This window comes from Hermetia illucens, chromosome 3, assembly GCF_905115235.1.
Source record: "Hermetia illucens chromosome 3, iHerIll2.2.curated.20191125, whole genome shotgun sequence".
Classification (NCBI taxonomy): domain Eukaryota; kingdom Metazoa; phylum Arthropoda; class Insecta; order Diptera; family Stratiomyidae; genus Hermetia; species Hermetia illucens.
Window position 1 is genome coordinate 78,119,759 of NC_051851.1, and position 13,435 is coordinate 78,133,193.

General features: G+C 42.1%; 1 protein-coding gene across 2 annotated transcripts in view; it reads right to left on the reverse strand.

Annotated features, from left to right (window-relative positions):
• Positions 1–1,831: 1,831 nt before the first annotated feature.
• LOC119651403 (probable multidrug resistance-associated protein lethal(2)03659) overlaps positions 1,832–13,435 on the reverse strand; it is a 35,819-nt gene continuing 24,215 nt past the window's right edge. For both annotated transcript variants that reach the window (XM_038054990.1, XM_038054991.1), the window contains exons 4-7: positions 3,522–3,867; positions 3,274–3,424; positions 2,260–3,208; positions 1,832–2,194 (exon numbers count right to left, since the gene is read on the reverse strand). In XM_038054990.1, the coding sequence (XP_037910918.1) occupies positions 1,915–2,194; positions 2,260–3,208; positions 3,274–3,424; positions 3,522–3,867 (1,726 nt within the window). In that variant the 3' untranslated portion in view covers positions 1,832–1,914. The remainder of the gene's footprint in view (positions 2,195–2,259; positions 3,209–3,273; positions 3,425–3,521; positions 3,868–13,435) is intronic.

A 13,435-nucleotide genomic window follows, 5' to 3' on the forward strand; every position in this document is an offset into this window, starting at 1 on the left:
GCAAAATTCATGCCAGGCATAGTAATATGGCGGGTTTCTTCGGTAGTGATCCAAACAGGATGATGGGCGAGTAACCCTCAAAGTGCACCCCAATACTCTTTCGCCTCCGTCACCGAAAACTGCACTGTCTACACCCTCTGTTGGGGTTCGTTGAGTGATCTGAAAAAACTCCGCTGGTTTCTCGTGCAAATTGCATTCTGGTTATGTCTGGAGAGGCTTTCGCCATACCGTCGTAACCGACTACATACGACAGAGAATTTCTGTTTTAGTGTGTCCAGAATTTCAACTGCGGATGTTTCACAGGAGATAGCATAGTTCCTGTAATCCGCTGGCATTGGCAAAGCTGATTTGAATCAGTCTGGCAATATGCTGCCTTAGTGAGTCCCGCCGACGTTCCAAACAAATTTTCCATGTTAGATCTCTTCGTAAACTCAAACCAATAACACGAAAGCGAATTTTCTGGCCGTGTAATCTAGCAGCCGCAACTGCACCATAATAAACAAGTAATTGTAATTGCAGCAGCGATATATCAGTACACAGTCGAGATGCAATCTCACCATTGATTTGAGGTAGAATTTTTGGAGTTGCTGGCGATGCATAGAGCCTGGATATACCTATTCTATGCAAAGGATTCATTACTGAGAATTCTAAGCACGTTCTTTGGAATTCGTCCTGCACTTCAGCGGAAACTTCAGCTGGACGGTGGAGAAGAGTGCTTCGGCAAGTACTGAAACTATTGCCTGCAGTACGGCCCGATGTTATTGATGCCGCCGCCTCTTCCCGCATCGACTCACGGTCGCTAGTTTCCCCGATGACCTCAAGCAACAAAGGGCAGTAACATGTTGTACCCGCCCCCACCGTTATGTCGTAGTTGGAGCGGATGATGAAGAGGTTCATTTTCTCAGTCCACTTCTTTCGCTGCCTGCTGAAGTGTTCGCCGGAGGCGAAAAAGCTGCAGCAGGCGGAGCAACGCTCCTGGTTGTCTTGGTGCCTAGAAGTCGAACTGCCCCACGGCTAGCGGTTTTGACCCCATGCTATCCATTACGGGTTACTAAATGAAACGACTCTCGCCGGTTATGGGTACCGGACCTCAAATTTCTCCTTCTTCTCATTTCTGGGTTTGCATTTGATACCTAACCCCTAGATGGGGTGACTGCTTCCTCAGTGAGAAATCTGCAAGACTACAAACTTTCTGCACTTTCCTCACCTATACCCTAAGACGCTGCGGTGGCGTACAGCAATTCAGACTGAAGCTATCCCTCCTCCTTTCACAACCGGGCTTGGGAATGGGAATGGTATGACAGGAAGGCAGGCAGACGGACAGACAAATATTGAATCGATTTTAATAAGGTTTTGTTTCACACAAAACTTTAGAAACTTTGGGAACAACAATAAACTGCAACAGATATTGCGACACACTATGAAAACCCAGGGAAGCGCTTCAAAGTGGTCGAGATTTAAAAAACCCTTGGGTGGAATATGCTTAAACACAACAAGGTTAGCGGCAGAATTTAATGGCATGGGTACAAAGGCCGGAACATCTTCTGCAAAAGTGCTTGGATAGACACGGCCATTATGCAGAAGAATAGCTTAGGTTCTAAACTGCGTAATGCTAAGAAAATTAATAATGATATCAATTTTTAAAACCATTGCAAGCCTTAAATTACAAATGACCGTCCCAAATCATGTAAAACAACTGAAAAGCATTATAAACTTCCAAGGAAATCCTGGAAATAATTAAGTCTTGAAAACGATACTGCGCCATGATTACTGCATTGATCTCCCTAGGGGCCTTAGAGTAATCAAAAAAATAACAAAAGGTTTTCTTGCAAAAAATTAAACCTTCTATTATTTATTTACATTAAAACTAAAATAAATTAAATTTAAAAACTTATTAGCTATAATCCATCACAGTCATGAAAAATCGTAGCTTTTGAACTTTTCATCATAGCTACCCTTGGCAACGTCCATTAACACCGCTGCCATAGCAGGTCCCGTTCTGTCCACTAAGTTCTTCAGGTAACCGGAACTTTGGCTCAGCAAATTATATGGATGACCTATCTCCACAGCACGTCCGTTATCCATCACAAGAATTCTGTCACTGTCCATAACAGTGTGCAGACGATGGGCTATAGTCAACACTGTGCAATTTGCAAATTTCGTACGAATCGTGTGCTGAATTAGCTGGTCAGTCCTGCAAAGAAAAACAGAAAATAAGAGTGAGCTTTTCTAATAAAAGAAAGTCAAAAATCAACTTACTCTGGGTCAACATTAGCTGTTGCTTCATCCAATATCAAAATCTTGTTATTTCTTAAAATTGCACGTGCTAAGCAAACAAGCTGCCTTTGTCCCATGCTGAAGTTGGAACCTCCGTCAGACATAACACATTCCAAGCCGCCAGATAGGTTTGAAACGAATTCTTTGAGCTCCACATCGTCTAAAGCCTTCCAAATCGCCTCGTCGGTCGCTGTCTCAAATGGATCCAAATTGTAACGCAGGGTACCCGAAAACAACACAGGATCTTGCGGAATGATCGAAATGTTGCTTCGAAGATCATGCAAGCCCAAATTATTAGTGTCAATATCGTCAATTTCGATTACACCTTCATTGATTGCCAGGCGGAATATTGCTTGAATAATTGACGATTTGCCGGCTCCTGTTCTGCCAACAATTCCCACTTTTTCTCCGGCCTCTATTGCAAAATTCAAGTTTTTCAGGATGTAGTCTTTGTTCTCTGCGTACTTCATGCTAACGTCAATGAAACGTATCGAACCATTTTCCGGCCAGTCTTTTCCTGGTTTATATGCTTCTGCCGTTTCAAGAGCAGCCTCTGGCTGAACTCGCGTATACTCCACTACTCGCTCCACGGATGTCATTTGATTTTCCACCTCGGCAGTCTGACGCATTCCCCACTGACACAACCCAACCATGTTAATGCAATTCATGATGGCCAATCCTACATCTCCACTCTGGAATTGGTTTTCCATCAGAAGGAAACTAAACGTCACAGCGGCAATGTACAGGATGCAGACGACATCCAGCCAAAGAGCCAAAGCCCGGTTTGCGGCTGAGAACACATACCAAGCCGAAGTATTTATGTTTTCGAGAGCATGAAACTCTTTTTCGAGGACATCCTCAGCGCAGAATGCCCGAATTGTAGTGAGTCCTTGAAACGTCTGATTGGTATGCGAATAGAGCGGACTGCGTGCTGTGAACGATAATTGGTTAGTTAATACTTCATATATATAAATTTAACGAATGTTTGTCACTTACTCAAGGACTCTACTCGCTTCAAGCTTCGACTTGTGCGTACATAAATGCCACGTATAATGTAGAAAATTACAAGGATAATTAGCGCAGGAATCAACAGCCAATAGTTGGCAATAGCGACAATTACCATTATAGCGGTCATGTCCATGAAGAACTGTAAAGATTAGGAGTATTATTGCGTGAATTTAGTAGTCCACAGCAGGAATTGAAGCTTAGCCTGACCAAATTCCATTCTCAAAATGTACACTCACCCCAATACAAATAAGCATCGAATTTGGAAGACTACTGTCAATCGCAAAAATATCCCTTGAAAACCGGTTCAAAATTCTCCCTGATGAGTTTGTGTTGAAGAACTGCATTGTGGCTCTAGTGATGCTCCGGAAAAGCCTATCATGTAGTTTCAATGATATACGGAGGCACATCATGAAAAATCCGTAAGTCCTTGACAGGAACAGCACAAATGCCGCTGCCAATAATATTGAATACGTGGTCACAAATGCTTTCCGCTGCTCTTGAAAACCATCGCTTATTTGAACTTCGGCACCGTTCTGCGTTGAAGTAGTGTTCCCCAGAGAGATGTCCTGTTCCCAATTCACCCTGGAAGATTAAAAGATAGTATACTGTAGTGGGGCTGATTTTTAACTAATCTATTCACGAAGGTCTTATTAAACATTTGCTCCCAAAAAAAATCAGTTGAACTCCTTACGCTTGAAGATCCTAAACTATTATACATCCGCCAATAACGGCAATTGAAGAACGAACACAATGATTACTTTCTAAGTGGAAGAAACGCATCTAGATCTTCATGGAGTGAATGAAGTTATAGTCTACTAAAGATCATCCCAATTCGCACGATAGTTTGAGTAACCTTATATCTCAGAGAGTAAATAGTATAAGCTTCCTTTTCTTATTAGTTTCTGTTTACTGAAAGCGGAAACTGCCGTTGAGAAAAAGACTTCCCCTCGAGTTAAGCACTGGGAGAAGCTCCTAGTTGTTGTAAAAGATAATTAAAAAGGATGGAGTAGGCCAGCAACATATAAATTTGTGTCTCCCTTTGTAGTGCAAATGGGGAGCTACCATAACCAATAGATAACCGCCTGCTTCACCTCTTCATATTTTCCCTTTTGGTGAGGTATCCGGTATTTCATTTTCCCCTGCACTGCGATGGTCAGGTTTCCAAAGTTGTATTACCATTTTCAACAATCGTTGTTGCAACAATCCATATTGGATCAGGGCCTTTAAGTGTGTTAGAGCATTTCATTCAAGACCGTGACAGTACACTCCTGGATTGCAGTACACTGTAGGAGACAATGTGGTCAACATTGCGCTCGCCCGAGATTATTATCCTGGTTTGGCTCAGGTACTCATTCACAGCTGAGTCGACTAGTATCCAACATCAAATTACGATACAAATCCCACTGCCACCAGTGAGATTTGAACCGCGATCTTCCGTTCAACACCCTTGCATTCTAAACACTCAGCTATCCGTTCACAGTTTTCAAATAGATGCAGAATTAAAAGGAGTTCTTGGTTGCTGAACGATTCTGGCTTAATGCCCTCAATATTGCTCAGCTGTCGCTACAGACCACGATAGTTTTTTCCAATCGCTCATCAAACACCTAAATTATCCCTCTTAGCATCGCATTTACACTATGATCAAAAAATACTGGCAATTTTTAATTTAAAGGAACTGCGCTTGATAGAACCACCATATATGTCAATATTTAGCGTCAATACATCATTAGTATTTACTTGGCGTCTATTTACATCAGTCAACTTTTTTTACCTTTTAATGTTGGTAGCTCTGTTGAGCAATGAAATGAAATTTCGTATGCTAAAGGATCGGAATTGTGGCAAACAACATTTCGAGAATCTGCTCTGTTGAAAACGCGGGCAAACGAATAGTATAAAAACTTTAAAAACGGCCGTATAACAGTAGGGGATTTACCTCGTTCCCCACGCCCTCGGTAGACCTAGATTTCGTATGGATACACCGTTGTGATTTTTCAGTTGGGCAAGTTTTGAGTGTCCGGATAGCTGAGTGGTTAGAGCGCAAGACTGTCGTACGGAAGGTCGCGGTTCAAATCTCACTGGTTTCAGTGGAGTTTGTATCGTGATTTGACGTCGGATACCAGTCGACTCAGCTGTGAATGAGTACCTGAGTCAAATCAGGGTAATAATCTCGGTCGAGCGCAATGCTGACCACATTGCCTCCTAGTGTACCGTTACGGTCTTCAATGAAGTGCTCTAACACACTTCAAGGCCCTGATCCAACATGGATTGTTGCGCCAACGATTATTATTATTAAGTTTTGAGAACGAAACCTGTTTCACATTTGGGACACACATTTTAAGCCCGCACTCCCCGATGTTCCACCCGGTAAACGTATTCAAAAAGAACTGATTGAGCCGTTTCATTTGACACGCCACATATTCTGTGAAAAAAAAAGAAAACCCCCCCACGGGGATCCCCCCCCTTAACCCTGGTGAAAAATAATGTTACCCGTTGTATGTAAAGGGATTCATAGACCACATGTTCTCATCAAATTTCCTGATAATCGGTTTAGCCGTTTCCAAGTGAACCGGGTGTAACAGGCAAACAGACAAATAGGCAAACAGACATCGAATCGATTCTAATAAGGTTTTGTGTTATATAGAATCTTTAAAAATTGAAAGTAATGGGGCTCGATCATCGGTATACCAGCCTACGGAAGATTGCTAATGAATTTAGCATTACATATCGAACCGCTCAACACGATATGGTGGAAATTTTGCATTTGAGACCGTTGCAGCGAGTTGCAGCTTTTTGATTTTATTCAGATTTTTCGATTGGCTAGGTGGAGACATTTCCACATGACTACATTAGGTGTAAAAAATTACACCCCATTTCGCATGTATTGAGACCCCCCTTTAAGTTCCACATAGAACCATGTAGCTCACTATATATGTGGACGTTTAAAATTTGGTGTCAATCAGTAAAACGGTTTCTGAGAAAGTGCATGCGACAGGCAGACAGTTAACCGATTTTAATGAAGTTCCCCAGAACCTTAAAAAGAAAAATTGGAAACTAGTAAAATAGTTATACTTAGAAGACGTTAGATATTGTCTTCTATTTGCACTTAAGTCTAAAATTGATACACCAGTAGCTTACTCCAAACTACAATTTTTATTTATCGGTGTAGGTATATATATCGGGAGCAACTTACTGCCTTCATCAGTACAAAGCTAAGAAGCAATAAAATAAAATTGTAGTTTGGAGTAAGCTACTGGTGTATCAATTTTAGAGTGCAGAGTGTAGAGAGCTAGAGTGGCCAATGGGAATCTTCAAACCACTGAAATCATTCGCAACAAGGGTATTTATTACGGAGGCAAGCAGTAAGGATTGTTTTCACCTTATAATTTTCTGACCAATTTGCTTGCCAATGTTTCCACTCAAAACAGTGGAGAATAGAGAAAACTAATATTTTAGAGTGCATCAGCTGACGGATGTAATACGAGATGCCACGGAAACTATGATAAATAAATCGCACTCTGTCCGTTTTTGGACATCAAAAAAGCGTTCTATAACACATCGTGTGCAGAGATGTGAGTTGCCCTGATTCGAAAGTGCGGGAAACACTCTGACCTTTTCAATGGACAGGATGTTAGACAGTAGAAGTTCCAGCAGGTACAAACTCAGTTGTCATGAATACTACGCAAGGCTGTCCATAGGGTATTGTACCATCACTCCTAGGAGAGATAGCAAAGGCTGGAATACAGGAATACGTTGACGACATTGCTTTAACCTACAAGGAAAAATATAAGAATTCTCTATGTGATAGAATCTAAACTGGATTGAGAATGATTAGCACCTGTAGTGGCGCAACAATCACCTAACATCAACTCAGCACCATTCACTAGGAAGCGCGTGTACGATCATCTGACAGCCATCCAATATTTTGGAATTACATTAAATCAAAAACTACTCTGAAAGACGCATATTGCGAACGCATGTCAGAAAGCTACAACTGCTTTGATAACTTGTAATCGGAGGAAGATTTAATTCGGTATTTGCAATTGCTAACACCAAAGAATAGCATGATAATGAGGTTTCATGTAGACCAAAGATTTGAAAGGGGTTGAAGTAATAGCGCAAACTAGGAGATCGTGGCAGTGGTCTAAGACTTGAACCAGCAACTGATCACCTGGAACACTCACGGGTTCCTCAAAGTAGAGGGAGGGACTGCTGAGATCATTGGTTTAAAAGAATTCTACCTTGAACCAATCGGTACATTTCAAAGGAACATTAAGGGACAGAACATAGCTTTTCAGACCAACAATCAAGCGGCTAATCCTGTGAATTCTGAAATCTGATAACAGCGGTGCAAGAGATATGCTAGACTGATTTCCTAACGAAAAGCCATTACACCATATATTATAACGGCTATACACTAAACCATGTATTCGAATTATGTTTCCTAGTCAAATAAAAAATGAAACCTGCTGTTGTCGGCTTTGAAAACATAAGTTAATGGCTGTAAATTCTGCGCTTGATAGTCAAAATTCGATATGAATTCAAAATCATACTTGGAGAACAGAAGACGGACACCGTATTCGGACAATATGTCTGCTACCGTAGTTTGACTGCGGGTTTTCCAACTAGCGGTGGTACACGAAATGGTTGATATAAGTAGCTGTTTTTCGTAGAAAGGGGTTCAGAAACAACCAAGGCCCTCTCTAGACGTGACTTTCAACCAAATTGACTACGTGTTAATCGAAAGTCGCCACCTTTCGTCACTTGGATCACCATCTCGTAGCTATGGTGCTTCGAGGTCAAATAAGAACACCATCTCTAACGCCCTTCTGACGATTAGTTGAGAATACACACTGAGAGCACACATATTTGGTCCCATTCACAAATAAGTGGGAAAGACTGGTACGACGATGAAGGGAAGAATTTTACAACGGTGCGGAAGAATGCTGCATACCGGACAATGAAGCAATCTCGAAGAACACAAGCACGTGCAGATGCCTCATCTGAATTCCGAAGCGAAGACGCAACTTCACAGACAAAAGAAGGATGTTTAGGAGAACCAGTTTGTCTATGAACTCGAGATGTGCAGGGAACGACCGCATCAATCACGGCAGTTTTACCTATAAGTTAGCAGGATGAAGCCATATACACATCGATGCTCATCTTGCCGCGACAAAGATGGAATTCCGGACTCTGTGTGGGCATATTGGAGCGACGGGTTGAGTACTTTGATGAACTGCTTAACAACGAAAATATCGGGGGATTGCTGGCTCGCCAACTGAAGATGACGGACAAATGCTGCCACCACCAAGAAGAAGAAATGGTCAATTTAAGAATCATAAATTGCCCGGAGCAAATGGAGTTGCAACCGAACTGGTTGAATATGGAAGCGACTGACTGCGCCAAGCGGTTAATGAACTCATGCTCAATGTTTGAGAAAGCGAATCAATCCGCAAGGAGGCATTATATGTGCCTTACATAAGAAGGGGGATATCACGCTGTACAGCAATTCTGGAGCTATCACCAACTTACGGTCCAGAAAAGTTGGTGTTTTCTGTTTTGAATCATATTTTGTGAACCTTACTGTTGTGGATACGTGACTTTTTTTTCTTGTTTGTTTCTAACGTCCCAAAATAAATTACCATCCGACAGCTCTGCTATACCTGCAAAGGCATCAAAAACATCCACATTTAACTTTTTCGCCGTTTTGAACTAAGAAGAGGCATAATATTGAAGGAGACAGACTTGTCCATTAGGCAATTAAAGCTTAAAGACGGTACACACATCAAGGAAGATTCGGCATTATTGCAAGTAAAAGGGATCGAAAGTACAGAGTCGGGAAGTACGGTCCACACTGTACAATTGAAATTGGAAGAATTTGGGCAGATTTTGTAGTTAGCCAGTTAGGATCGCGAGAAGCTTCAAGAATGAAGGCGAGCTAAATGGGAAGAATGAAAGGAAAATACTGACTCGACCGAGCGTCTGTGGCGGGAAAGCTTCTAGCCTGAGTGCTGCAATGAAGTAGAGAAGGTCCACGCTAGATCACATTCCCTTTTGATGTCAGCCCTGGCTCCAGTTTAGTTTTTATTTCAGTAAAACTGAAGGGAGCATAACAGGAAGATATATGCCACATAAAAGGAAGAAGATCCGGTGGGAGTTGTCTGATTTCGCGATTGGGTCGCTCTCCCATAATGGACAGCACGTCGCCGAAACCGCTAATCGTGGGGCGGTTCGACGTCTAGGCGCCACGATAACCAGGAGCATGGCTCTGTCTGCTGTAGCCGTTTCACCACAATCTGTGGCGACCACTTTAGCAGGTTCGAGTAGGCAGCGGATGAAATGAACTGAGAAAATGAACCGTTTTATCATCCGCTGCTACTACGAAATAACAAGGGTGGGGTATGTACCTCATCTTCCCGTTCACTGCTGCACCAGACTTTCGTCGAGAATTTCCCGCAATACGCGCATGTGTACCGTTTCATGACTCCCAACGACACCATCCGGGGAACTGCTGAGTTGTATATTGTATAACATAACATAAAGGTTGGACTGCATTTATGTGCAAAGCGCCTGTCAAAATATTTTTATATAGTTTTGCACGAAGCAATACAGACTTGAGCGAAACTGCGTGACGCGACATTTACCCAAGTGACGCGGTGGAGTCGCCGGGCAGAGAGTATTTTGCAGTATTGCATCTCATCTATATAATTAACTGCCACGATATTTCAGTTTTAGTTTGTATCCACCTGTTAAAATGTCAACATATATAGCTGTTTGCAGATGGCTGCGCGCTAGTGAAATGTGAGCATGGTTGTGCTGAATGTAGTGTGTGGCTACGCTTCGTGCAGTAAATATGGAGTGGGTAATCAAAAACAAAAGAATTTTTGAAATCTTAAAGCTTTCAAAATAAAGAAGAAATTTATCTACCGAACCATTAAACGGTATAATGACATCTCTCCTACCCATTTAGAAGCGAGGTCAGCTCATTGTGATCGGTTTCGCCACTTCGCTTCGTCGAAGGTTTGATCTGGATGCAGTCGTTAGGCTTTCGAGTCTCTATCTAGCATATTAAGGCACCGTTGTTTCGGCCGCCTTTTGTCGTTTTCCATTGACTTCAGTGTTCACAACAATCTTCTTTTTTTCTTCAGCCTTTTTCCCGTCCACAAGCGGGGTCGGCTCGTCATGATCGGTTTCGCCATTTGGCTTTGTCAAATGTCTGATCTGAATGCAATCTCGAGGCTTTTAAATCCCCATCCAGCGTATCAAGCCACCATCATTTCGGCTCGCCTCGATCGCTTACCATCGACTCCGATATTTAGCCCAATTTTGTCAAGTGAATTCTCGTTGGTGCGAATTACATTACCATACCATCGAAGCCGCCTCTCTCGTAGTTTTTTCACGATCGGTGCAACTCCATATCGATCACGGATATCCCGGTTTGTCCCAACATACCTGACTCTCGTGCAAAAATCAACATGGAAAGACAATTGCTCAGGACAGAGGATTTCTAAATCGAGTAATGAACTATCCTTCATAAAACACGTAATAACTCGTGACGAGACGTGGACCTGATTGGCATGGAGGCAAGTCAACAATCGTCCAAGGGACGCTTGGAAGATCAGCCAAAGCCAGAAAAATACAATGCGGTGTGAAAGACAATCCTTTGCGACCTACCAGGAGTGCATGGTCGAGGGGGTGAAACGCTAGCACACGTGTGTTGCTTCAGAGGGATGTTATTGTGATGGAGATAAAAAAAATTGGCTGGAAATCAGGTTACTTTTCTTCCGATACTTTTTGACGATAAGGAACTTTAGCCACAAATACTGTTCTATGTCCCACCACCACCCATATCCAGGCAAAGGTACATCTATTCAGCCCATAAGTTGTAAAAACACGTTTCATTTTTGACTCTACATATTTGTTCCAAAGAAGTTTTCTAACAGAAAATTACAAAGAACGCCAGTTGTGAAACGGTACTCAATCCAAGTTACACTGATGCATGAAGCAATTTCATAACGCGGTTCACCATTGGCTAAGATCTTTAATTCGAGATATTTACACAGATCAGTTCTTGACAGGTTGTTGCCACAGACAATGATAGTCTCTGTTTCATTGCGGCAAAGGAGAGTGATGAGAGGGCACAATCAGGAAGTATAATCAATGCGTGCTTGCGGTATTTCTAGCAAAAAGTTTCTGGAAATGAAAACTGAATACCGTCTCCGTCGCATGAAGTAATCTTTATTCGGCATATATCGGGAACAACTTATCACCATGTATCCATATCTGACAGCGGACCCGAAGAGCTTTCGCGCCTACGAAGGTTTCCAACGACCGCTTAAACATACAGATATAGATTGATAGTCCGGGTTCTATCATCCCGATAATACGGCTATTGATCTAAATATGAAAAAATTGTAAGATTTGAACCACCATTGAAGGTGTTCTTTTCTATGGAACTACACAGGTTGTCAACCATCCCCGAAGAAGACTATTGAAACGTGGAAGCAGATCGATAAGCATTACCAACTGTGAGTCCCGCGCAAATTGGCGGCGAACATAATGCCGTGAAATTTCAATAACGTAATAAATTTCTTGAATTGCAACTTCGTGTGAGAAAATAACAAAAAAAATTTACTATTGAACTGACTAGTGAAACTTCCGAAAACTTATAGATAGTCGCGAATTGTTCGATGGCCATGTCAGTGATGTTAACGATACTGTTTCTTACCTACGATGATCAATAACTTGAGATTGAAGAAGCACTTCATCATTATACTCAATCATATAATATCCGACGAAATCCGCGGATACGGCGTGCTCCTCCACATAAAATTGAAGAATAGACCATCAATACGCTCAAACTAAGTAAAGCCGCCGGTAATGAAAGTCATCCCCCGGAACTTCTCCTTACTCCTGGTTCCTGTATTTGCAAGGGTATTAGCTATAATCAGCCTGAAGTGCACCAAGTAACATCCCGAAAATTTGATAAAAAGCAACACATTAACACCCTTCAGAACGTTGTTGCCCAGTACGTGGAGTTCAGAGCGACTGTTATCATAAGAACGACATATGATGATGCAAAATATTACATGTTGTATCGAGGCAAAATTTCGGGTAAATTTGAAATCCAATGAGAAGTCCAAAAGGGTTGCGTCATGTCGCCATGCTGCCTTGGATGGACTATGGTCATTTTTGCTCAAGCACCTTCACTAAACTGATGACATTGATTTGTTTCGTTGATCGTGTCACAGGAAAAGAAGGCAAGCAAAGTAGAATTGCAATTCGACATTAACGAAACCAGTCTGACTAATCATCGCAAATTTTAATATTTGCGAAGGCGATGAACAATTCAAGTATCTAGGTAGCATTGTTTCTCCCGACGCGACACTGAACTTGAAGTTAACCGACGCATGAGCAGTGTCAAATTCACATTCGCTGTGTGGTTGCAAATTTCGAAATGAAGCTATCTCAACACCAACGTTAAATTTGGATTGCTCTGCGCCAATATTATCCGTGTGCCACTTCACGAGAGTAGAACATAGAAAGTGATGGCTGCTGTTACTCAAAATTTCCATGCTCCATATTCTGACCTGAGACAATAACCATTGAAAAAATTGGTCGGTCTATAGGCCACATTGCCATGTATGTGTTGACCAAAAAATGCAGTGAATAGGTCACATATAAGGAAATAGCAACAACTCCATTGCGGATTTTGCTATGCATTTGAACTCACTATCCCAAGTTTTGGTCATCCTAGAAGAGTAGGAGAGGGGTGTAAGTTTCACGGAAAATGTTGGAGGGAGATGAAACGCATTGCCAGGAAACGAAAGCGACGCGCTAAGCTCCAAATAGCGGTTTCCAGCAACCGTATATGATATGCATACCAGAAGACGATCTAACATAACTTCATTACTTATAGGAAGATTAAAGCAAACCAGAGCCGTGCCCGATAAAGTGTCTTAAATTAAATGATGTCGCCGTGTGCGGAGGGAGTTGCATTTTCCAACACAAATGTTTTGCATGTATTCAATATAGACTGAGGAAAGCTCAGACCACGAGGAAGACACAATTCCAAACGCAATTGGTACGTGATTAAAGAGGTAGCTCCCCGGCGATGAGGGACTTTCCGGTAGTTCGCCGGGAAAAAGGGGAG